The sequence below is a fragment of the Aptenodytes patagonicus genome, chromosome 13 (assembly GCF_965638725.1).
Source record: "Aptenodytes patagonicus chromosome 13, bAptPat1.pri.cur, whole genome shotgun sequence".
NCBI lineage: Eukaryota > Metazoa > Chordata > Aves > Sphenisciformes > Spheniscidae > Aptenodytes > Aptenodytes patagonicus.
Window position 1 is genome coordinate 3,851,946 of NC_134961.1, and position 26,931 is coordinate 3,878,876.

At 38.3% G+C, this 26,931-nt stretch overlaps 1 protein-coding gene across 2 annotated transcripts in view; it reads right to left on the reverse strand.

The window, feature by feature from the left end:
* The window catches only part of PDPK1 (3-phosphoinositide dependent protein kinase 1), a 38,686-nt gene that overhangs the window by 5,123 nt on the left and 6,632 nt on the right, over nucleotides 1-26,931 (reverse strand). The window contains exons 2-13 of one of the 2 annotated variants that reach the window (XM_076351500.1): nucleotides 16,416-16,700; nucleotides 11,376-11,418; nucleotides 11,040-11,177; nucleotides 9,669-9,813; nucleotides 7,183-7,280; nucleotides 6,338-6,413; nucleotides 4,825-4,893; nucleotides 4,239-4,335; nucleotides 2,861-3,034; nucleotides 2,240-2,457; nucleotides 1,541-1,598; nucleotides 509-661 (exon numbers count right to left, since the gene is read on the reverse strand). In XM_076351500.1, the coding sequence (XP_076207615.1) occupies nucleotides 509-661; nucleotides 1,541-1,598; nucleotides 2,240-2,457; nucleotides 2,861-3,034; nucleotides 4,239-4,335; nucleotides 4,825-4,893; nucleotides 6,338-6,413; nucleotides 7,183-7,280; nucleotides 9,669-9,813; nucleotides 11,040-11,177; nucleotides 11,376-11,418; nucleotides 16,416-16,700 (1,554 nt within the window). The remainder of the gene's footprint in view (nucleotides 1-508; nucleotides 662-1,540; nucleotides 1,599-2,239; nucleotides 2,458-2,860; nucleotides 3,035-4,238; nucleotides 4,336-4,824; nucleotides 4,894-6,337; nucleotides 6,414-7,182; nucleotides 7,281-9,668; nucleotides 9,814-11,039; nucleotides 11,178-11,375; nucleotides 11,419-16,415; nucleotides 16,701-26,931) is intronic. The other variant, XM_076351501.1, reaches the window with a different exon arrangement.

Here is a 26,931-nt window from a genome sequence, read left to right on the forward strand (position 1 = left end):
AACACAGTTTAACAAAAAAGCAGTAGTTATTCTGCACCTACCAATAAAATAATTATCCAGAATCAGTTCAAAATCTTTCCAAAAGTTAATTCAATTACAGTTATGTAACATTATGTATTAGTGAATAACATACATCTGGCATCTCAATGTTAAGCAGTCAAGTCATATATTGTTGGTACACTCCTTGTGATCCACTATATACAAAGAGGGCTAAATTTTAAAAGTCCTTCTTAAGAACTTCCTTTAAATCCCCAAATCCACTTACAGTTTATTTACACATGAATAATAATAAAAAAACCAATTGTATTTTTGTGGGAAATGTGTATGTCAGGGGGGTTTTTTAAATTGTTTTTTGGGGGGGTTGGGTTTGTGTTTTTTTAAAATTAAGGCTATCAAGACTTGTATTTAAGGAATTATATTTTCTCTAGAAAAATTTACATTAACAACTTACAATAATTGTCCAAGGACATTAGTGCAACTTACAAAGAAATTGAAGAAAATCACTTACTGTGTGAACAAAAAATGTCTTAAAATTCTTGGCTTCTGGCCGCAACTCTAAAGACCATGGAATTTCTCCTTTTAGAACTTTGTTGACAGGATCCACATAATACAGGTGGGGCCCTTCTGTGAGCAGCAATTGGCGCCGACGTGCAAACAATCCCTAACAAGAACATCAGAAGCAGCAATGCAAAAAAAAGCATGAGGAAAGAAAATGTAAGTGTGTAGATCTCCAAATTTAACAACAGAGGTAGAATTAAAACAGCTCAGTGATAGGATAGTAAGTTTGAGTTTGGGGGACTTTTTTTTTTCTTTTGCTTTATCTATTTGACCTCACTCCTTTTTTAAGGGGTTGCAGTGCATTCCTACTACATGGCAAAACACAAGTACTGTTTTAAGAAAGCATCTTCAAGTTCTAACACAACATAAAACAACTAGCTGTACAGAGTGAAGCAAAATCTATTTGTCAAAGATTCCAGTACAGAAATAAATACTCATGATTTTGTGGAGAAAATTAGGAACAAGCAGGTAGTAACTTAGATGAAAGAGAAGCTACATTCCTGTAAAGCTGACACAGACTATCGTTGCTCATCTGTACCATGTTAAAGTTAATACCTAAAGCTGTTCTAGGCACTAGTCAGATCCAGGAAAAACACCACAGTTTAGGACAATATGGGCTTGTATTTTATTTTCCAATATTTGTGGCTCAATCCACATGCAGACATGCATCAAGACAAAGTGTTTAGTGGACTATATCAGATTGGGAGAAGGAGAGGGAACAAAAACTTGTTTACTACAGTCTTGAAATGAAAGCATCAATAGCACATTTACTTTTAGCCCTTTCCAAAAATGAAGGACACACTGCTAAATTAAGAAAAAACAATCTATTCACAAGAAAACTCTACATTTTAAAAAATAAACAAAATAATTTGACACAAATAAATTAAACAAGGAAGCTCTAGAACAGGTTCCTTATCTATGCTGCAACTGTGTAAAAATGTGACAGCTGAATCTTGTACAGGGAATTAAGAAAAGCCCTTACCTTTCTTTTGTCCACTGGACCCATTTTTAGGATTAAGTTATTTTCTACGAACTGATGCCTTAAAAAAAAAGAAAAATAACTATTACTCCAGAAGTAATTCTTCCACAGAAACAGCTTTTATTATTATTATAAAGCAATTTTCCATGTCTCTCCCTAGTGTCTCCTTTTCTGCCCGAGAGTCCTGAACAACTTTACTAGATGAGTTTTGAACTCTTCCTCATTCCACGCCAAAGAGTTTTTTCTAAAATCTGACAGGGGAGGTGGGAATCACAAATAAGAAACTCCTCTCAAGAGTGAAGATAAATGCTAGTAAGTACACAGTCTGGAGGTATTTTGGTTAGATACCAACAGAATATTATCATACAAAAAAAAATCTTATGGTAACTGTAACAAAGAAGGAACCTTTTCTAGTTCTAGGACTCTGTAGAGGGAAGACTTCTCAGCACCGGTATACCGTCATTTCTGCCTATCTTATAAACATACTCCACAACGTCTTCTAGACCTTGTAAATTTTAGAAACATAGTTATTAGGTTTTTGCTACTATTGCTTTAAAAATAGAAGTAAAAAAAACCCCTAGTTCCTAATTGTTTGCTTGAAGATATTAAGATTGACAAATATTAATTTGAATCAGAATACTTATTTGTCTTGATTTCTTACTGCTGTGCAAGCAACAGATGAGCTATATTCAAAGATCTTACCAAGGATTTCCACCAGCTTGTTTTGCCAGAAGTAACCTCTTTTCATCTTCAGAAAACTGTAAGTCCAGCTCAAAGGAATTGTTGTCAAGATCATGAATATACTGTTCAATATTTCCTCCTGATGTCTGTGGTGTACTTGTCTCTGGAGCAGACAGTGAATGGGAAGAGGCAGAACCAGAAACTTGCATGCAACCAAACTGACTCAGAAGATTGTCATACTAAAGGAGGAAACAAAATGAAGACATTTCTTTGATTAAAAAGCTTATTTAGCACTAAACTGCGGCTTTTAATTTAAGCATGCTTTTGTTTATTATGCTTTTGGGCAAAAAGACAGCCTACTCTCTATAGATTACCAGGCACTTATCCAAAAAAGTATGCTTGGTCAAAAGCAAGCCAACCACTATTTCTTCCAAACACTCACTTCATCAGAAGAAAAAAATGCGGATTAGTTCAAATTTTAACCAGCAATTTTATATTAGATTCTTATTAATCGAGTCTTCATTAAAATATAACTAATCAGTAGTTTCAATAAAAATATTTAATATGCAATAATTATGCTTTAATCAAAGTCTCATCAGAGGTTTTTCCATCAGACCTGAATATAGCAATAGACAAACATACATTTCCATAACAGTCTTCATCATCCTCTGACATAGCAGGTAAATACGCTGTAAGTTTTGGGGGTGTCTGAAGATGTAGGTTCTCCCACACAATGGATTCAAAGAAGGGGTGAGCCTTAAGAGGTCCATATCCTCCCATTTCTTCACAACCTAATCTGTTGGTTGCATCTAGAACCTGAGCAAATTACAATTAAGTTAACATGCATAAAAGAACGACAAGGAAGGGGTGAGCACCATTCACATATGCACAGCGGCATGCGAAAACTTAAAACCAGTTGGTCTCACTGCCCTAAGCACACATATCTAGAATATAAGGAGACTGCTTACAATACAAGATGTTATTTGTCAGTACATGATCAGCAACATTTTGTATTAGACCAGCTCACAGATCTAGAGAAAGGAGTGCTCCTTTGGGTCCACACAATTTTTTGGCTTTGTTTCTTCATAAGACAGAAACAAAACCAAGCAAGCATACAGAGCATACATAGCTCATTGAAGTATAGCCCAGCATCACATTCTAGTGATGCAAGAAGCTGTGGAAGCTATTGTTGGTGTCAAACATCAACCTCTCAAGCACCCTAAAACCGCACAGTTCTCAGGATGTTGATGCAACCTGGACCTTACCATTCAGCAGGCACTGGCTTGGCCATAGAGCTGGCCTGGACACAGGAACATGCTGCTAGGCCCCTTACAATGGTTGCACTCATCATCATCCACAAACATAAGACACAGTTTCCTCCTTGCCCCCCCACCCCATGCTAATATGCTAGACTATGGAACTTCAAAAAGCTTATACCACCCAAAATGTTCTCTGCATATTCATTTTAGTGTCATGGCTATATCTCACTGATGAGACAGAACTATTTTTTCTGCCTATCTGTCAAACATTCACATGCAGAGTAATTCTTTGGCTGATACCATTGAGACATGCATTAAGTGCAAGGTAAGTACATGCTAAAATGCAAGGTCAGTTGATTTACATTGTAATGAATGTATCTCCCTGTGATGTATAGAACACTGTTTTCAACTAAACAATTCATTATACAACTCAGCAAGAATTAATCTGAGTACTATGTAAACCTAAGTATTTGAATCTTAACTTGTGTGTAATGCACAGTATTTAGAACCATTTGCTTCCATTTCACTGAGAGACATTCCTTGTCCACACTTTAGAATTCAGGTTTAAAAAAAAAATAATCTAAGTGCTGTTTAATAATGGATGTTGATTTTCAAGACACTCCCCTATGCAGTCAATAACGCTCACAGTCGTTCTTATTATAAGGTTTGCAACAGAGTGCATAGAGACTTCAGGGAAAAAGAACTACATAAGCTGAATGTTTCCAATGTCATCAAATCATTTAACAGCAGCAAATATTTACCAATAGCTTTTCAACAAGGTCTTTTGCCTTGGGAAAAAATTTTTCTGGAAAGTCATATTCCAACTTTATTATCTTCTGGAATATAAGATATTCATTTCTGCAAAAGAGAAAAATATTAGCTCTTGTTATTAGTTCTCTATGGTTCTTTCACCTTAACAGTGCATAACCTGGACAAATATTAAATGGGAAATCTACACATTCCCATAGAACTTTCTAAGGTAGAGTGGTCTTCCAAGTATCTATGATCCTGTAAGCACCAGATACTTGAATAATAACAAGAAAAGTTCAAACGGCTCAATACAGAGGTGCCTGTGCCTCATACCCTCTTCATGTAGGCATAGTTACCTTTATAGTATAAATTACATGTGAAATCCTAGGATAAATTAAGGAATCTCTCTCAGGAACTCTAGTTATAGCTGTCTAAGCATCTTCGTGACATCAGAAAGGACAAATAAAAGCAGACACGACATTAACACCAACACCGCACCATGAAAAGTTGTATTTCAGAACTGGTAGTAAGGTAAAAGCCAAAACCAAGTCAATATATTTATGATCCCCATGTAAAGAATTAGCTTAAATCTCTTACCCAGCTCTAAATGGAGGCAATCCAGCTACAAGCTGATATATTATACATCCCAGAGCCCAGAGGTCAGAGCTTCAAAAGAAAGAAAAAAACCATATAGTATGCTTTCCTATAAGAAGTCTTTAAACTGTAATTTTAAAAAAAGTCTTAAGCTTCTGCAGGTTAGGCAAACCTGCCTAGCATAATTTCCACACTATTTTCACTTCATTCCTTCACAGGAAAGTAGGCTAGCAACACAACTTTTTTTGGAAAAAAGAAGTATACAGTAACAATCCCGTAACAACTGACTACAAGCACATGTGCAAGACAGCTGAATTCTCAGTCAAAATAATTAATGGGTATGTAATGAGACTAAAAAGAATACTTATTATCCACTACCACAATTCAAAGATGCATCCAACTTAATGCAATATATGCTCCTTCAAAATTAAAATCCTTTCTCTAAATATTTTATGCAAAAAAAAAAAGTCACAACACAGCTTTTTCAGTTAAAGCTTTTCTTAAGACACAAACAAAAAGGCAGGCTATATGGTACATGGGTGAGGGAAAGTCTTAAGTTCTAGTGTGTTGGCCTGAAAGTATTTTTAACTTATTTTACCTCGAGGTAAACTATACATAGATTTGATTAAAGCTTAGAAATCATCCTCATGGAAGACTAAAATACTAACAAAGACTCAAAACTACTCAAATTAAGAGTTTTCTGTAAAGATGAAGCATTATGTAACTTCTAAAAGGAGATGATAGGCTGATGAAGTCTTTCCATTAGCCAAACCAGTCAAAACCTCTTTACTAGAAGCAAAAATGGAAAGTCTAACGGTATTTCTATCATTTTAAAAAAGGCTAGCACAAGTTACCACCGTTATTCATATGAGAGATCTCTTTTCCCTATGATTTGTCAGTGATTACTTTGATTATTCTTCCATCATTGTAATAAAATAGATATACAACAGCCTGTATGTTACCATCAAGAACCAATTTAAATGAGCTAAGAAATTTCTTAAGGGTATCACTCATATCAGGAACAGAGATGAGCTTTAAACCATTGCAAACCCCAAGCAGAGCTTAGCAAGATAACTGCGAGTTGATCTAAATACAAGTCAAAGAAAGCTGTAACCTTTCCCCGAACTGACAGAATGTGACATTCTGTTGCTTTTACAGCAGGAATTACCATATTAGAGCAAGCTTATATAAAACAGAATTAAAATAATTATATTATTTGGATAACAGAAAAAGTTTTTCTGATTTATTTATGGGTAAGAGAAATCCAACTTCCCACTACACACCACCTTCTCCTGACAACACCTAATCCTGTCTGTAGAACCCCAGAAGGTAGATGAACTGAGGAAACCAGCACTCAGACAAGAAGCAATACTTGTTAAGAAAAGATATTTCACTCTCTTAAAAAAAACCTTTATACTCAAGCATCTTGTTTCTTTGAAATACTAAGCTTGCTTGCTTTATTTATTTATTAATTTTACAGTGTCAGTAAAGTTCTGAATTACATCAGAGTCCTCACCTTTTACAGGCAGATTTCTCTGTCAGCAGTTCTGGAGAAACATACTGTGCTGTCCCTACAAATGAGTTTGCTCGTGCTGGTAAGAAAATTGAAAGAAATAAGCAAATACATACTTACAGAGAAGACAACCTCCCCCTTCCACTCCCCTGCCCCCACCCAATTAAAAAAACCCAAAAGGCAATCTATTGCAAGTTATGTAATGCTACAAAGAACCCACAGGAATTTCATTTCTCTACCCATTCACAAAATCTGTGCTTGGAACAGACAAAACAATATCTCTCAGTGATACCTATTTGGTTCAAGCAGCTAGGCACTGTTAGGTATAAAATCTACCAACACAAGCTTAATACATTCAAGTAAAAAATTAAGTTTATCAAATTCAGTTCAGCCTAGTGCTTTTTCCAGGCATTGTTTGCAGCATCATTGATTCACAGGTTAATACTAAGCATCTAGTGACACAAGAATCCTATAACCTTCACATTTGAGCAACTCTGATAGTCACCGGGGTTAAATACATAAGCAGAGTAAAAACTTACTGTTTCAGCTGAGCCACAGTAACTATTTGTTTGTATTCTTGTCTTGCAAATGAAAAATAATTTGAAACAGTTTAGCTTCCCACTGTATTTGGTGATCTAGCTGGCTATACCACTACATCAAATATTACCTCTTCTGACATAATCTAAGCAGTGACAGTCAAAACAGTTTCAAGATCTCTCAGTGATTTTGTTAGGTAAGATGTAATGATATTTGAAGGTTACAATTTGGTAAATACAACATACATACATTTTCAAAGGACCACTTGCTATAGTTATCTGTGTCACATGACAAAGTACATAATGTCATACCTTGTCTGCTATCTGCAGATAATACTTTTGCTGTTCCAAAGTCTGTTATTTGAATGTGCATATCTTCATTTAGCAAGATGTTCTCTGGCTTAAGGTCCCTGGAAAAGGCAGATTTTTATATTTAAAGAGCACACAAATTAAAGTTGCAAAACTGTCTAGTGACTTATGTACATAATGCTATCATAAGTGATGCAGACATTCTATAAACCTTGTTGTGTCAACTTTCTTCTAACTTGCAGCTGTCAACATGCAGACTGCTAACAGATTTTGAAAAGCCCATTAACATTTTTTCTAAAAAGACCTGAAGTAATGAATAATCTCAAAACTAAGCTATCGCACAACTCACTTGTTCAACAAAAATGGAAAAAAATCCCAACAAAAAAACCCTTCACTCCCAAGCCTTAATTTAAATAACATCTGACAGATTGATATGGCAGTAAGATCTACTAGGCCTGTTTACTCAGTGCAAAACCTCAGTTAGTCAAACAATGGCAACGCCCCGCCCCCAGCTAAATGTCCAGAACAGATAAGAACTGTAAACCACCTCCACTCTTTAAGAATGGCATGTTTACATTTGTCACATACAAATCCATGTATAATCTGTATTTCAAATGTATGCGTACCATTTGTATGGACACTGCCTCTGATAATAAACCACACACACAATATATAGCAATATAGAGTTAGATGTTGAGAGGTTCATTAGCAACAACAAAAAACAGCATTGGGTTACGCTGTTATGATATTATTTACTTTGCACCAAGTTTCCTCAGTTGACAAGAAAGGACAACATCCCTTCCTCCTAAGAAGTATCTGTGGATGCTCATAAAGAAATCTAGAAGCATGGGAGTTGTTTTGGTTGACTGGTAAGAAAAATCAGTGCAAATTCAAAGCTGTTTCCATCAACCACCGTGCAGCATTATTTTTCTCAGATTACAGTTCCCTGTTATTGAAAAGCATGGGTTGTGTAGTTGTACAGTTTAACGTCTGTGGACTAGCACAAGGAGCAACTGGAATGAAGTAATTACGACACACAAGCCATAAAAATCTTGTTCATTTTCCTGTAACTATCCTCAGAGAGAAGTAGAAAGTACATGAATGGAATGGACCTTTTTAACAGTTCTGTGTGGGTTTTTTTACATATACATATGTATGCATATATATTGTACTCCATACACACATATACATATAGTTTATATAATATATCATATACCTATATTAATATTATGGATCTAGGATATAGCTATATATCTAGATACATAGAGAGAGATATAATTGTAGTAACTTTTCCAGAGTAGCCTGGCATCTTAAAGTGGTTCTATCTCATGTCATATTTCTTTAGGCAGCAGAAAAATCTCAAGAGCTTTCAGGCACTGCTAATGCTATGGCCTTAAAATAAACTTAGTATAAAGTTCTCTAATTGCACAATTCCACTGTTTTCTTTTGAGCTTCTCATAGTGGCCTTCATATGAAGACAAATATAAAGCAGCTCTTTTATAATACAAGATTTCCAATATAGGCTTAGTAATACTGACAATCATGCTATGTTCATTTATAAGCATTCTCCCAGCCTAACACATGGACTATATAATCAAAGTGAAACTAGGAGTTCTTGAACTTTTTTCCCCCTCTGTAGAAAATTTTACACTTTTAGTACTCTCCAGATCCAGTCCCCTTAGATTCTATTCCAAATTATTTCACAGAAAAGTATTAGGAAAATACTTTGTCCTTTTAAATATAACTGACAGAAGTAATAATGCTATCAGAATTATAGTCAGCCAGCTTTTTGCCAACTAGCATCTACCGTTCCATGAACAACTGCTTGGGAACGTACAGACACAATAGATTTCTTACCCGAAAAGAAGTTCTGTGGCTCAGATTTCTCACACTTACAGCTTTAATTTGTTTAATAAACATGAATGACAAAACATGCTTATCCAGACAATATAATTACATCAAGAACAACTGTGAAGGTCCTATTAAAAACTTTGCTAAATTTCACCATTTACCTAGTTATTGTTCAGCTTTGTAGAAATTGCTCACTCAGTGAGAACTGACTTACATTAATTTTACTTTTCTTGATGACATGCTGCACACTAATTCACACACCAGCAGAATTCTAGTTACTTTTGGTACGTAACACCCCAGAAAAAAAAAAATAGTTAAACAAAAAGTCAGTTTCTATTTTTAGACCAACTGATCAAGCTTGAAAAAGACAAGCTTTTGGTAACATTAGTTTTAGGCCAAAAAGTTTTCTTACTTTTTCCCACTAGAACAGTTGGTCAAATAACAGAGATTGGCTCTCCTCCTAAAGTTTTCTTTGTTTAGCTCCCTATGTTAACCACAGTACTAATGCTAATGAAATGCTATTATGCTCTCATTAGCTTTCCACAAAATTCACGTTTGCTTTGGACTTCACAAAGAACATTTCTAGAAAAACCACCTTGTGCATAATCAAATGCATGTTGGTCTCAACTTTGTATTACCTGTGAATTATTCCTTTCCCATGCAAATACTCCAGGGCTGATACAATTTCAGCGGTGTAAAACCTGGTACAAGTCTCATCAAATGAGCCAATTTTGCGTATATACTTTAGCAGCTCTCCATTTTTGGCATAGCTAAGCCCAAAATCTGAGTGTAAGTATAGTTAAGGTCTACCACTAAACCATTCTAGAACAAAAGTCCCCACACCTCATTCCAAAGCCAAGAATAATACTAAAAATACATGAACAACAAGGAAGAAGCAAAGTTGGTTCATTTGAAACTTTACATGGTAGCAACCCAAAACAATTTCTTAAATATATTAACAACCTAGGACACAGGTCCCAATTTCTTGGCATAGCAAAGACTGCATAAAGAGTTAAATTTGTCATTTTTCCAGTCACCTGAATAATTCATTTAAACTGTATACATAGTTGCCCTCAAAGAGAACTATTTACAGTCATAACGAGCATTCAACCCAAGTTAAAAATTGCCCCATCATCTGGAAAGTTCCAAAGTCAGCCCAGTGTTCAATGAGCAAATGTTTACATTACAAAAGAGAGCCCTTGTAAGTTCTGTTAATGCATGCGTGTACATACGTATGTATGTACACACACACTGTTAGCACTGCTAGCAGCCTCTGTGAAAAACACAACTACTTACTGACCCCAGAAACAGACTGATCTATCCTTTTACCCTTGGCACAGCCAATTCAAAGCAGGAAGTTTAGGAGGAAATTCACACGATTAACATTTTCTTCACAAGAAAAAAAAAGCCAACTGCAAACCAATAAGCTTTCAAGATGAAACTGCACTTTGCAATTACCGCTAGAGAGGTAACTTGGGAAAGAGTGGCCCAAACTGAAGAGTTTCAGCTTTCTATCATTCAGATTATTCTGTAAGCACTTTTACATAAGAAAAATCTTAATAGATCTAATTGTTCAAATAAGAAATAGTAGTAAACATAACTGGCTACCCCTATTTTAAACACAGGAATTGTGGTCTTTTACTGTATATATCAGAAATAAAACATTTCTAAGACATTTCTCATATACACCCCTGCTTTTTCATTATTTTAAACTTAGATTGTTGCAAGTCACCCTTCAGCATTTACCACATGGACAATATAAATACTGTTTTATTCATCTCCCCTGTCCCGCAAGTCACCCACTCTTCTCTTTGAGGGGGCACACTCATTCCATTTGCTTAATTTCTATTAAAAGCATGACTGCAAATATTGCATCGCAAACATTAAGGTATTTTAAATACCTCAAGTTTTTTTCATCATTCCTGTTAGACAATGTTTCAAAGGAACCAGAACCAGGGACTGTTACTTTTAAGAAGGCATTACAGCAAGTTTTAAAATGCAAAGGATACATAGCTTTTCATCATCCTGAAAGGTGAAGTAGAGTTTCACAAAAAAAGGGTGATCCAGGCGGGACATTACATCTCTCTCTCGTGTCACATATGGCACCTTGTTTTCTTTTATGATATGACGTTTTTCTAGAATTTTAACTTAATGAAAAAGAGACAGAGTGAAAATGCAGGAGGTACAACCAAATGAAGTCCATCTAAGTAATTTGTTTGGGGTTTTTTTTGTTAGATAAAATTATCATAAAACCACTAATTCTGTCTTTTGAACAGGTGTTTTGTAACACGATTACATTGATATTGTATTTTTAAAAAGTTAATGTTCAAGGAGTCAATACTTACTGGCATATTCTCTAGAACTTGCCAATTCTCGAGCCAAGACAACCTGTTGCCAGAGGAGAGAAAATATATTGTAACCATTCATTATAGACATACACTTAACATTGATTTTGATCTTCCAGTAGGTATTTAGAACACTGATTGACCAAAATAAGCTATCACAACTACAATCAGCAAAATATTTAAGCATGTGTCCATATTATGCTGGCTTCAGCAAGACCTCTGCAGAAATTCAGCTCAGCGTAACACCACTTGTTTTTTCTAAAAGACTTATACACCTGACTGGGTAATCACCGATTTACTTTTTTTTTTCCAGAAGAATTCTGAAGATTGTAACATAAGTCACAGTAAGTTGCCAAATAGTCTTAAACAGGGGAAAAAAGGCAACAAGTGCACTAAGGAATATTTATAAAAAAATCTGTCACAGTACTTTTTCTTAACATAAATGGCAAAGATCGAAAGATAAATTTTATCTGAAAGATCAAAAGTATGAAGTGAGACAGAGCTTTCAACTATTTACGGTTTGTAAGGAAAAAGATTTAAAAAAAGGAATGAGAGATTTCCAGTTAGTAGAAGCAAGGAATAAAGTTTCAGGCAAGCAATTCTACGTTTTTAAAGAGAAAAGCTTTTTGAGGAACACAAATTAAAGCTCGTCTTCAAGAAAGAACTTGTCTAAAAGGCAACTTTTAAGACAACCTGAAGAGTCCTCTTGCATGAATCCGAGCAATAACCTTGTAACAATAGATGAATACAGTTTGGGTTTTTCTCATTTTAAGTTTATATCAATTCCAATACCTTGCTAGAATCTCAGCATTCTACTTTTTTTTTTTAATCACTGCACCAAGCTTGCTTCTAATCCACTTCTCATTATATCCTAGCACCTTGCAAAATCAGTTGTAACAGTACTCCAAAATATTACTACATAACAGATACTAAATGTCAGGCATTTAGAAAAAAAGCTTCTAAATAAGGCACTTTTTCAGGTGAAAGTAGTGCATGCAGTTGCACTCTTTCAGTATTAGAAAATTAAAATCTCAGTTCAGTAGTAAGAGGCACCTTTAATTTTCTAAAAAACTTCATCTTCTACAAACACACTGAAGTTCACAGTATTTGATCAATGAAAATTTCCACTAGAAACAACAAGTTGCACCTCTGCATAAGGAATTTGAGACCCTTCTGTGTACACAGATAACATTTTTTAAAGCTGTGCAATCAAATGAAAATGTTCTTAACTTTTCTAATCTTTGTTTCATCAGGTTTCATCAATCAAGTCTACCATTAAAGCTACCGAAAGCAGGTCACTTTAATAGTCAGTTGTTAAATAAATACCCAGATATATAGTGCTAACTTTCTGCATTTTGGAAATTGATACTTTTATGTTTTCATAAAACAATTCAGTGCCATCAGTAAAACAAAAATCCAATAGGCAATCTTGCCTACATATACACACACAAAGTCCACAGTCAGATGGCAGAAGTGACCAACTGACACAGGTGAAAATACATCTTGGCTAATAACTCTGAAAGTTGAATTAAGCTGTATAGCTCCAAAGACTGACTCTCCTCTAGTCCTGCAAGGTATCAATTTTTTTCCCCATTAGATTTCAGATGTACTACCCACATACTTACATTGATATTGAGCAGCTGTGTTCTAAGTACACAGGATTGAGTATTTACCTCCTATCATGAGTACTTGGGTACCCTCAAGTCCCTTCCTCACTGAACAAATCTGAGTATACCATATATCCTAATTTCCTCCTAACTAATAATCCACAAAAAACAGTAAATTCACAAAAAAAAAGAAAAAACCCACAGAGGTACATGTTAATACGATGTCTCTATCAGGGGCCTGAATCTTATCCACCCTATGGGAAGAAGTAATATCAGTAAGGAACGTAAATTCCATAGAAAGGAATTAGACCTTAGATAGCTTAAAAAAAACCCACAAAACCAAAAGCATTCACAGAACATGTAAATGGGGGGGGAGGATATGTACCAGCCATATAGAAAGAGGTGAGTAGGACAACATGCCTACCCAAACATGAGAATTATAATTCTGCCACCACATAACAGATATTATTCTGAAAGGAGCTTGAAGCTGTCTACAAAGCAAGTAGATTTTCATTACTTTGAAAGAGCAGAGCAACAACTAGAAGGCCCTGCATTTGTGTATCTGTTAATATCAAGCATGGGTCCAAGAACAGTTACAGCTGCAGAATAAGGTCCCACAAAATTGCAGAATGCTCTGAAGAAAAATCCCCTGAGGCCAGACCACATGCATCTCTGCTAAATTTGAAATACAGCACTGGTACCAGGTAGAGTTTGTGGTAGCTTAACAAAGTCCAAGAAAACGGAATATATTCATTATGACCCTGAGTAAATTTTTTTTTTTAAATCTGAAACTGTCATTGGAGGCATGGTAATATGAAGGCCCCTGCTTTTTGAGATGAACACTTTTCAGTCAGAATATTGGTGAAGATCTTGGGGAGTACAGTCAGATCTGAATCTACAACCATGTTTAATAAGGAAGAGGGTAAATTTAGATTAGATATAAGGAAGAAATTCTTCGCTATGAGGGTGGTGAGGCACTGGGACAGGTTGCCCAGAGAAGTTGTGGATGCCCCATCCCTGGAAGTGTTCAAGGCCAGGTTGGATGGGGCTTTGAGCAACCTGGTCTAGTGGAAGGTGTCCCTGCCCATGGCAGGCAGGTTGGAACTAGATGATCTTTAAGGTCGCTTCCAACCCAAACCATTCTATGATTCTATGAAGAACAAAGCATATGCTTTTTAACAAGATGTTTTGATAACAATGTGAAGATACGTGCCCCACAGACCAAGAGCTCTGATGTTGAAACATCAGAGGGTTGTGCTGCCATCCAGAGGGACCTCAACAGACTGGAGAAATGGGCAGGAAGAAATCTCATGCAGTTCCCTTTTTTAAACAACGAACTCCTCCTCCTGGCAAAAAATAATCCCATGAACCAGTATATGCTGGGGGCTGATGGGCTGGAAATCAGCTTTGCAGAAGAGGACCCAGGGGTCCTGGTAGACACCAATCTGAACATGAGACAGCAATGTGCCCTTGCCGCAAAGAAGGCAAACAGTATCCTGGGCTGCATTAGGAGGAATGTTGCCAGTATGTTGATGGAGGTGATCCTTCCCCCCTATTCAGCACTAGTAAGATCACATCTGGAGTACTGTGTCCAGTTCTGGGCTCCTCATTAACACAGAGACACGGAGCTACTGGAGAGAGCCCAGAGAAGGACCACTAAGATTATTAATAGAGTGAAGAATCTCTCATTTGAGGAAAGGCTGAGAGAGATGGGATTGTTCAGCCTAGAGAAGAAAAGGCTCAGGGTAAATCTCACCAATGTATATAAAATATCTGAAGGGGAATTGTAAAGAAGATAGAGTCAGGCTCTTTTCAGCAGTGGGTCAAACTGAAACACAGGAGATTCCATTTGAACATCAGGAAACGCTTTTTTACTGTGAGGGTGACCAACCACTGGCACAGGTTGCCCAGAGAGGTTGTGGAATCTCCATCCTTGGAGATACTCGAAAGCTGTCCAGACACGGTCCTGGGCAACTGGCTCTAGGTGGTCCTGCTTGAGCAGGGGGGTTGGATGAGATCACCTCCAGAGGTCCCTTGCAACCTCAGTCCTTCTGTGATTCTGTAAGAGCAGCAACCAAGTTTCCTTCTTGAAGGATGCAGTCTATAGGTTGAAGGCTACAGTCATTATCCTGAGCTTAAAGTTTTTAAATTAAAAAAAATCAATCAGTTGCTGAAGACAGAACTGGACTTTACTTTTTTTTAAAATAATAAGCAAGTACTGTTAAGTCCCCTCCAGCAACAGTTTGTAACCTGTTCAGTGGCCAGGGAAAGAGCATAAGCAAGCATCTCCTGTGGAGCCTGATCATTATGAAAGGCATCCTTAAAACTACTGATCAGTTTCTAAAGTCATAGCACTGCAATAACGGACCAGAACTGCTAAGGTTGACAGAGGAGGTGACAGGCAGTAAGAACTAACTCCCGAACATGCCTTCTCTAGCACTATCTGAGGCCCAGATGATTATGGTAACTGAAATTCTGCTTGTAAAACTCAAAAGACTAAGGCTACATAGGGATTAACATTTTCATGGTATTCAGTCTTTCTTCTGCTGCCCACCTAAATGCATTTGAGCTACCTAGACTTGGGACCAAAAAAACCATCTACCAGTGAACAGGTAGCAGAATGCTGGAACAGAAGTTTATTCAGAGTCTGGGCTAGGCCCTATGAATTTCTCTATTTACAAGGAACACGGTACTAACTTTCAGAGACCACAAGCAGAAATTAAAAGTGTCTCACTGAAGCAGAGTGTTGTGGTATACCCAAGAGGCAGCAACTCTTGGATTCTTTAGGGAAACCTGCAAGTCGCAAACTATGTATTTAAGTGCAAATTATTCTTGACGACTAGTAGAGGCCTGCTTCCTAAACACCACAGTAGATTGTATAGGAAGAACCAGAAAAACACAACATTTAGAGATCAACAACCAAAAGGTATATACAACAAATGACATGTGAAAAAGATGTGAAAAAGATACAGAAATATTACTTATTGTCTTACAATGGGGCAACTACAAAAACATCAGATGAAAGTATTAACTGCTTTATAGGTTCTTTAAGATAACACTTAAGTAATTAATTCTTGTGCGATGCCATGGAAGTTCTTACCATGACAAACTCCTAGCCCAGTTCCAATCCTTTATGTCATAAAGTTTAACATAACCCATTATGCTATCAAACTTACATTAGAAAGCAATGTCTCCTAAAAATCCAAGCATCAGGACATCAGGATACAATGGAACTTCTGATGAGTTTAAAAGGTACTTGAAAAAAAAAAATCAGCACCCATATTTATTGCAACACTTAATTTTAATAGTTAAACTTAAAAGCACTATGTCCCACTCATTTACTCTTCAAGCTGTTCTCTCCAGATTTAAATCTCAGCAATATTACTTGCACAACAAATTTTGAAGTTTATCTAAGATATTTGGCACTTCTTACAAAAAGTAAAGTTACCGTTGAAAAAGATCCTTCACCCAGAATTTTCCCAAATTTGAAGTCATCAGGTCGTTTCTTTCGAGGCTGTGAAGGCTGCTGTCCTGTATGTTGCTGCAAGGAGTTTGAACTAGATCTTGATTCAGCTGCAGTGCCCTCCATGTTAGAACCCTGTCTGCTGCCACAGGTGGAAATGACAGATGGAGTGCTGGAATCTGCTTGGTTCCTCACCATTGATGGGGATGAACAGGAGCATAACACCACACTAGACTGGATTGGAACAGCATCATACTGAAAAGAGAAATGAAACTGTTACTCCCATACCTTCAAATAATTACCACACACATCTGCACTTTATTTCCATACGAGCATCATATAAAGTCTTATTTGAAAGGGTTATCATTAAAACGTCTTTAGGAGAGAATGTTAGTATTTATTTTAGAAATGGCAGCTCTTAATTTGTTAAACAACTCTGTTTAGGTCACGCTGCACACAAGTCATAAGTCTGAATGCTTTAATTCAAGAATGCTTTTTTCCAAACTCAGAAAAACACTCCCTAACACCAAGGTATCAAATTTCACGGTACATTCTGCTATGAATAACATGATCTTTAAACTTTATTCCATGCTTAGAGACAGAGCCATCCGTCCAATCTCAACAAGTAGTAGTTTTCCTGGAACTAAAAGAATTATCTAGTTATGCAATGAACACCTGTATTCACGAGTAACATTAGTTGAGAGATCCAAGTTACAATGAGCTGTAAATGAACAAGTAAAGCATGAAAACTTTAATGGAGACAAAGGATACATTCCTACATTTTCACTTGGAATCACACTTTCTCCAGTAGTATTTCTCTTTAATACACATTGGGGAAGGACAGGAAGAAAAGGGAGAACAACATATAGAAGGCAGATCAGCTGGAGGGTTTAATAATCAGCAGTATCTAACACTTTTTTTGAAGAATGCTCTGGTCCATGACCTTTTAAAACAAGGAAGATTACACTATTTAAATTGTACATATGGTCACATAAAGACATCCCAATTCCAAAACAAAGAACCAGATATAGCCCAGAAAATGGCAAGTACAAGAAGGTACGCTCCAAATACTGATTCTTGTAATATACAAAGCAAATCATCATTTGGTATCCTTTTATCAATTTTTCCCAATTAAGACCAAGGAAACTTGTCAAGCTGCTTTCCCTCCCTGTTGGTACTATATCTCCATTAGTCTGTCAGGTGTCTGCTTCAGATGATGTTTTACTTGAAACTGGCCAGAAAATGCAGACAATACCAGAACTCTGCTGAACTACTTCTGACAATAAAAACTGAAGTGGTATGCAAACAGTGGGATTATTTAATAAAGTTAACACCATGTCTGAACATTATTTTTATATCTCAGTATTCTAACATACATCCAGCAGAATGAAACCATGACTTAATGAAAATCTCCTAACCTCAAAACAGATGTATTATACAACCCTGACCTAGTCTGTAACATACCTCATGCTGATATTAAAATAAACATTACTTCTAACAAAAAGAATTTTTTATTTCATGAATTTCAATTTGACTGAGAACAATTTTCTGCATTTCTATCAGAAACCACTTCAGAAGGGAATTGGACTTGCATTCAATCGTGCATATGGGCTTAAAGCACCTAGCTCCCAAATTAGCAATTACTCACTTGGCTGTGCTCTATGCAGTAGGGAAAAGCAGCCCTTATTTACTGCTAAACTTCTTTCAAAAATAAGATACAATTCAGAAATACACTTTACTTACACATTTAGTGGCATTACAGAACAATGAGCTAAGCATGCAAACATATACTTTCTAAATTGAGATGAAGGTAACAAGGTCAAAAAGACAGCTACAACTCTCCATTTTCCCCACTCTCCATTACTGATACATAAATATCAATTCCCACAAGATTGAAAATTAATTATTATTAAGCAACTATTCTAAACAATATCTTCCAAGAAGCATAAGGGAAGATTCCCTTTCCAATCTGAGTGCAACCTACTTGCTCCAGGATCTCTATTGCTCCTTAGGACTTTTTCCAAGAAATATGACTACACCGATAGGGCAACAGATCAAGAACACGTAACAGCTTCTTTTATTAGACCTTTGTCTGAGCTTTGTGATACAGCGGAGACTGATGAGGAATCTGCCTATAACGATAGCTATTTGCTATATTTTGCACAGCTTTTGTGAGGACAAAAGGGGGGTGAGGCTGTGGGAAGGCTTGGAGACAGATGGGAAAATTTTGCTTTTCGAAAAGTTCACTAACTCCCCCAGAGAGCAGCATATGCCCCTACCCAGAATCAGTTATGCAGCATTCTTCCCTTTGAAAAGAAAAAAGTATATTGATGCTATTATTATGAAAACAGCACATACACATTAAAGTCACAGTTCCTTGTATGCCTTCTACGCAGGTATTTTAGCTGACACCTTCCCCAGACTAGTTATTGCCCTTAACATTCTCATAGCCCAGCTCAATCACCTTTCCTTCAGACAGCTACTCAAATAGCAGCCTGTATAAAGATACATAGTAGCTAGAATTAAAAACAGATTGTACTCTTTCCTATCAAGAGTGCAGCAAGGCTGACCCAAGTATGACTGCTCAACAACTGAAGCGATGCTAATATAAGAAACATCCCATTAATTGAGATATAGTAAATAAAAAACATATGCACACAGACTAAATATGAGGATTTAAATGATGAACTGGCTCCAGCCAGGCTATTCTAGAGCAACTGAGGGTTTACAGGTAAATAAAGCAGCAGCACTGGGGGGGATCTGATTAGATTCTGTAGCTAGCGAGATCACCTTGAAAAAACAAAGAAACAAGAAAAAACCCACCACAAAAGCACCAGAGAGCACTGAGAGAAAGGGGGAAAAAAGGTGTTGGATGCAGTATATTTCCTTGCACAGTATCTGAAACTAAGTCATAATGAATATCAAGTATAGAAAAGTCCCAAGGGAAGAAGAGACAGGAGTAAAGGACTTGGTAGGAAGAGAAGGTTATTTCCAGCCAAGGCATAACGTCAATTAGTCCCTTGACTTTCTCAAAGGAAAGTCAAGACTAAGAACAAGGACAGACGAAGATGCAATAGATTTAAAGTATCAGTTACCTAAGAAATGACAGAACTATGCAACTAGGTATGTTGCACCTGAACACTTATAGAAAAGGTCAGTCCTGTACTTGTCTTTCCACGCTCCACATATTCTTGTTTAGTATTGTGTGTCCTGTATTATTTACCTTCTCAGTTTTATTTTGAAAGATTCCAAAAAACATGTCTGCAGAGACCACACATGTTTCTACATATGTCTTCACATATGCCAGAGACAGAATACAGGCTAGCTCATCTGGTCTAACCTCATACAGCCACTCTTTTGCAAAAATCAGATTTAAGATTCTGCTTCTGCTAGACACAATACTTTTTTAGTGAGATATGAAGTCAATCACTGAAGAATTTTAAAACCTCCTAAACTGTGTCTGCGGTTCTCAGAAGCTTGAGGATGCTCTCCTTCCCAGCACTTATCAACATTTCTCAGCTGGCAAGCCAGTGAAAGCTCAGACCCTCGCACAGTGACAACAGACTTACCTATTGCGTGTCATAGATCACTGTGGGCCACACTGATAACCACTGATCTAATCATTCTATCTCTGCTTTTAAAAACTAGTCTCTAACACTACCTACTTTCCCAAGCTCTTAAGGGTGCTGTTCCTAATTTACTTTCATACACAAATTGTTTCCTTCTTAGTGCAACATACTGTGAGTTTGAAAATCTAATAAGGAAGACAGTAACAAATCTGCTGAAGGTAAGTGGAATTACAGATCAACAGACATATCAAAATCTTAATTAACTAATTTTCACTAAATCACTAGAAACAGGCTTCCTTTTATTTACATGCCACGTGAAGTAAGTCCTTACATTGTTCTTTTCCCCTCTTGCCTGCAAACAGTAGAAATAAACTTAAGAAAAGAAAACTTGAATCAATGCAAAAAGCCCACTAGATATCACCACATTTTTCCTTTTATATTTTCCTCACTCCCCTTTGTATGAAAAGCCAGTCACAGGCAAAGCTCCCAGCTATCTAAAAGGACCTATAACTTTTGGAATCCTTTTTGCAATTCAGCATTTTGACAACAGCACTGCCACTACAACTTTTAATATATCTAAGCACATGGTACGCATCAAACAAATACCACACTGCTCTAAAGCAAGTACAACCACAACAACTGCATCTCTACTAGCTTTTTCCCACCGCAAAATCTGCAACACTGCTTTGCTGATACAGTTCTATCAACACTAACAGCAGCAAAAAATACTTGTAGAGACTGGACCTTCTGAAGCTTCCCGTATCTTTTACTTCTATCCTAACTGACATGACACTGAACCCTGAAGATGACTCAGAATATCTTTGCTACCACTGAAACTCTGCTAGCAAAATCTCATTTCTGTTACAAAGAAAGTCAGTGTGAATAGGGTCCTGACCTACCACCTGTCTGATAACACTGAGTCTAACTGCTGACTGTATTACTGAATCTCTAGCTGCCTTAAGACATAGGGCAGACTTGATCAGAAAAGCTCTTCCATCCACTTACCTATAAGGCCAATTTTTTTGGAAGCAGACCTTGCTAACAGAAAGTATTATTTACACAAAGCAACATGAGCTCTACTACACCTCAACTGGTACTTTTGTTTTAATTATAAACAATGCTGATGAGGCTGTATAAGTTACAACATTGGCACAACTCTTATGAATTTTTCTATGGTAAACAGTATTACAGGTCTACTAAATGAAATAATGCAGATAGACATCCATAAAACATTTGACTTGGTATTATATAATTTCTGTCTGAAATACATAATACTATTGAGGAAAATGAATATAGGACATATTCTAAGTAAAACTGGTTAAATTCTTAAACAACTTATAATTAATAGTCGTCCCCAAACAAGGATCTCTTCCAGTCAACACCTGGATTGACTCTCAAACCAAAAAGGCTGAAAGAAAAAGAATTGCATAAATTTTAAGACTGAACCCCCCCCACACACACACCATTTGGCAAAAAAGTGTATCTCTTAGTTAAAGCAATCTACAGCTTTTGGTAAATTAGACAAACAGTGAGACCTTACTTTTGTCTCTATCAAAACATTACTACAAATCAAAGTATGGTCCAAGAACTTCGGCATAATGGTGGGAAACAAGTGGACAAAGAACTTAAGCTAGTCCGTACCCGAATATACAGAACTAGAAAGCATCAACTAGAAGCAAAGTCTTACTGCCACTAGTACTGTGCAACCATTAAGGAGAAACCCAAGACAAACCAGTTTCAGAAGAAAATAAAGACGCTGAACCCCTTGAAAAACATCGAATCATCTGACTAGATTAAGCTCCTGAAATCTGTGTTTATTAAAGAATCTGACTGTTGTAGCCTTGTGGTATCAGCGAATACAGAACTCTAAAAATTAGGATCACCTGCAATTCAAGACAAGTCTTACTGGATATAGGAATTTGAGTGGTGGATGTCATAAGTGTTAGACTAAATTATAAGAAGTTCACAGACTATCATGAAGATAAATCAACACAAACATGTATGCCCTACCTCAGCAAAGTCTGCTTAAGAAACGATAGGATTCAGAAAGCAACACAGCAGCACTCTAGGATATCTATGAATTAATCTTTTCACTTGCAAATGGAATTTGAGAGGTTTTCAAAACAGACACTACATGATACAGTACAAGATACCCTCCCTGGCGGTCACAGTATCCAATCACAGCTTTTACATCCCTGCCGAACATAGCCCTTTGATACAGAAACAGGAAGATCTTCCAAACTCTATGAATCTAAGATTCAACGTCCAAATTAATACACTTGTCTTCAAGTAAAAATATGGAGTCCATCTATTTGTCTGTGCAATTAAGGAGGAATAAAAGCCTTTATTTCACATTGAGAGAAGGTAATTGCTTCCATTGGACAGGTGTTTTGTATTTTTAGAGGTAAAGCCAACTTGCTACTATTTATCAATACTGAGATTCTGCTAACGACAGTTTAAGTTAGATAGGCTTGGCCTGAGAGGTTTTGTAAATTATTTTGATATTGTCTTACAAGCAAAAAAAATCTGAAATTGAAATTTATTTTGTATTGCTTATAATCTGAACATTGACAACCTGGGGTCTCCTAAGGATTTATCTGCGAAATGCAAATGGAAAAAATGAACAGCTAGGCAGTTACATTTAATGTATGCTTTTCATGGCACACTGGTGTTTCAGAGGGTTGACAAAGATGCAGCAACTGCATCTGATGCACATCTTGTATCTGAAAAAGAACATAAGAAAGGGCAATCAACAGATACTATGCACAGTGTTCCCATTGGCCTCCTCCCCCCTCATATCCCACAATGAAAGTGTTTACCTTCTGCAGGTTCTCCCAATACCTATTTGTGACAGCCTCTACTTCAAAGGCTAGAGTGCAATACACCCTGGAAGTTCCAACATATTCCAAAACAAAAAAAAGCAACTCATCAGGTCAGATACTAAGATAGGCCTGAATATATGTCCTCAAACTATTCCTCAAAGTACCTAAAAAGAGAATGCAGGCAAAAGCAGGGTAGTTCAGCTACAGGTAAGTTAAGATACAAAGAAACACTGATTCAGAATAACAAAATCCAACTAAAAGCCTCACCTTCCAGTGCAGAGAGCACAGTACAGGTGGCACCTCCCATTATATACCAATCCCACCCAGAAGTGGTTTGCAGGAAGCGTAATGGTTATCATGTGATCCCTAACAATACTCAACACCAGTTTTCCTTTCATAAACTCTGTATGCTACTACACCAGAGTAACTGCCATGAATGAAGGTAACCCAGAACAATAATAGATGGTGTGCTTTCATAAACTGCAGTAAACATCAATTCTCATACCTTATATATAGAATCATAGAATAGTTTGGGTTGGAAGGGACCTCTAAAGGTCATCTAGTCCAACCCCCCTGCCGTGGGCAGGGACATCTTCAACTAGAGCAGGTTGCTCAGAGCCCCGTCCAACCTGACGTAGAATGTTTCCAGGGATGGGACATCCACCACCTCTCTGGGCAACCTGTTCCAGTGTTTCACCACCCTCAGCATAAAAAACTTCTTCCTTGTATCTAGCCTAAATCTACCCCCCTTTAGTTTAAAGCCATTCCCCCTTGTTCTGTTGCAACAGGCCCTGCTAAAAAGTCTGCTGCCATCTTTTTTATAAGCCCCCTTTAAGTACTGATAGGCCGCAATAAGGTCTCCCCAAAGCCTTCTCTTCTCCAGGCTGAACAACCCCAACTCTCTCAGCCTTTCTTCATAGCAGAGGAGTTCCAGCCCCCTGATCGTTTTCGTGGTCCTCCTCTGGACCTGCTCCGACAGCTCCATGTCTTCGTTATGCTGAGGGCTCCAGAGCTGGATGCAGTACTCCAGGTGGGGTCTCACCAGAGCAGAGGGGCATAATCACCTCCCTCGACCTGCTGGCCACGCTGCTTTGGATGCAGCCCAGGATACGATTGGCCTTCTAGGCTGCGAGCGCATATTGCTGGCTCATGTCCGGCTTTTCATCCACCAGTACCCCCAAGTCCTTCTCGGCAGGGCTGCTCTCAAGCCCTTCATCCCCCAGCCTGTATTGATACCAGGGGTTGCCCCGACCCAGGGGCAGGACCTTGCACTTGGCCTTGTTAAACCTCATGAGGTTCACATGGGCCCACTTCTCAAGCTTGTCCAGGTCTCTCTGGATGGCATCCCATCCCTCTGGCGTGTTGACCACACCACTCAGCTTGGCGTCGTCTGCAAACTTGCCGAGGGTGCGCTTGATCCCACTGTCTATGTCATTGATGAAGATATTAAACAGTACCGGTCCCAATACGGACCCCTGCGGGACGCCGCTCGTCACCAACCTCCATCTGGACATTGAGCCGTTGACTGCTACCCTCTGGATGCGACCATCTAACCAATTCCTCACCCACCGGACTGTCCACCCGTCAAATCCATACCTCTCCAGTTGAGAGAGAAGGATGTTGTGGGGGACCGTGTCAAAGGCCTTACAGAGGTCCAGATCGATGACATCCGTAGCCCTTCCCGTGTCCACTGATGTAGTCGCTCCATCATAGAAGGCCACTAGGTTAGTCAGGCAGGACTTGCCCTCGGTGAAACCATGCTGGCTGTCTCGAATCACCTCCCTGTCCTCCATGTGCCTTAGCATAGCTTCCAGGAGGATCTGTCCCATGATCTTCCCAGGCACAGACGTGAGACTGACCGGCCTGTAGTTCCCCGTGTCTTCCTTTTTTCCCTTTTTAAAAATGGGGGTTATGTTTCCCCTTTTCCAGTCAATGGGAAGTTCTCTGGACTGCCACAACTTCTCAAATACGATGGATAGTGGCTTAGCAACTTCATCCACCAGTTCCTTCAGGACCCGCGGATCGATCTCATCGGGTCCCATGGACTTGTGCACCTTCAGGTGCCTCAGATGGTCTCGAACCTGATGTTCTCCCACAGTGGGCGGCTCTTCATTCTCCCAGTCCCCGCCTTTGCCTTCTGCGGCTTGGGCGGTGAGGCTCGAGCACTTGCCGGTGAAGACCGAGGCATAAAAGTCATTGAGTACCTCCGTCTTCTCCGTGTCCCGTGTAACCAGGTCTCCGATTTCGTTCTGGAGAGGGCCCACATTTTCCCTTGTCTTCCTTTTATTCCTGACGTACCTATAGAATCTTTTCTTGTTGCCCTTGACGTCCCTGGCCAGATGTAGTTCTATCAGGGCTTTAGCTTTCCTAACCTGATCCCTGGCTGCTCAGACAATTTCTCTGTATTCCTCCCAGGCTACCTGTCCTTGCTTCCACCCTCTGTAGGCTTCCTTTTTGTGTCTGAGTTTGTCCGGGAGCTCCTTGTTCATCCATGCAGGCCTCCTGGCGTTTTTGCCTGACTTCCTCTTTGTTGGGATGCATCGCTCCTGAGCTTGGAGGAGGTGATCCTTGAATATTACCCAGCTTTCCTGGGCCTCTCTTCCCTCTGGGGCTTTGTCCCATGGCACTCTACAAAGCAGATCCCTGAAGAGGCCAAAGTCCGCTCTCCTGAAGTCCAGGGTAGTGAGCTTGCTGTGTGCCCTCCTCGGTGCCCTAAGGATCTTGAACTCCACCATTTTGTGGTCACTGCAGCCCAGGCTGCCCTTGAGCTTCACATTCCCCACCAGCCCTTCCTTGTTGGTGAGAACAAGGTCCAGCACAGCACCTCTCCTCGTTGGCTCCTCTACCACTTGGAGAAGGAAGTTATCATCGACACATTCCAGGAACCTCTCGGATTGCTTATGCCCTGCCGTGTTGTCCCTCCAACAGATGTCAGGGTGGTTGAAGTCCCCCATAAGGACCAGGGCTTGTGAGTGTGAGGCTGCTCCTATCTGTCTATAGAGGGCCTCATCCACTCGGTCTTCCTAGTCGGGTGGCCTGCAGCAGACCCCCACCATAATGTCACCTGTCCCTGCCTTCCCTTTAATTCTGACCCATAAGCTCTCAGTCAGCTCCTCATCCATCCCCAGGCAGAGCTCCATGCACTCCAGCTGGTCATTGACATAGAGGGCAACACCCCCTCCTCATGTCCCCGCCTGTCCTTCCTAAAGAGCCTGTATCCCTCCATCCCAACACTCCAGTCACAGGAGCCATCCCACCACGTCTCTGTGATGCCAATAAGGTCCCTCATGTCTATTTATGCTCTGGACTTCTGTCTAAAAATGGACTGTCAGACTTTCTGCTAAGTAACCTCTTTCTATTACCAATTGTACATATGTGTGTATATAGAGAGAAACAATATACAGAATAAGTTATAAAACTTCACTGCACGCCAGTTTCCATTTATATAAGCTTAGAAGTTTGTCAGATAATTTAAATAACTTAATAATACTTCTATTTGCCAACATTATTACCACATTTAAGAAATTAAAATATTTGCCAAAAAAAGATAAAATCCATTCATATGCCTTAAAAAGTGTCACTAGATGCTGTAGACTGTCTTCTTATAACATAAAATCAAGCATATGATTGAGGGACAAAACTCAGATTAAGCCGAGCCTCACTAGTACTTCTGAATGCACTACACAACTAGTAAACTGTTCGCCCACCTAACAGGTTAACTTTGACACTCAAATACATACAGCCATATTAAAAAAAAATTAAAACATCATAGTAATTAGGACGTATTTAAAAACATGTACTCTGCTCACACTTTCCGCTTGATAGAAGATTACATATCTCCCCAATCAAGAAGGAATACCACTAGACCGAACAGTAAGGAAACCAAACTTAGAAGCATGCTTTCAGATTCTGAAATCTGAAGAAAAAATTGCCAAAGGCTTTAAAGAACGACACTCAACATTAACTCATTGAAAAGAAGGAATATATTAACAAAAAAAATATTGTAACTGAATGCTACATTGGCAAATACCTAGTCTTCTCTGGGATGAAAACATTAAGTCATACTTTAATGACTTATCTCTGTGCAGCAGAGTG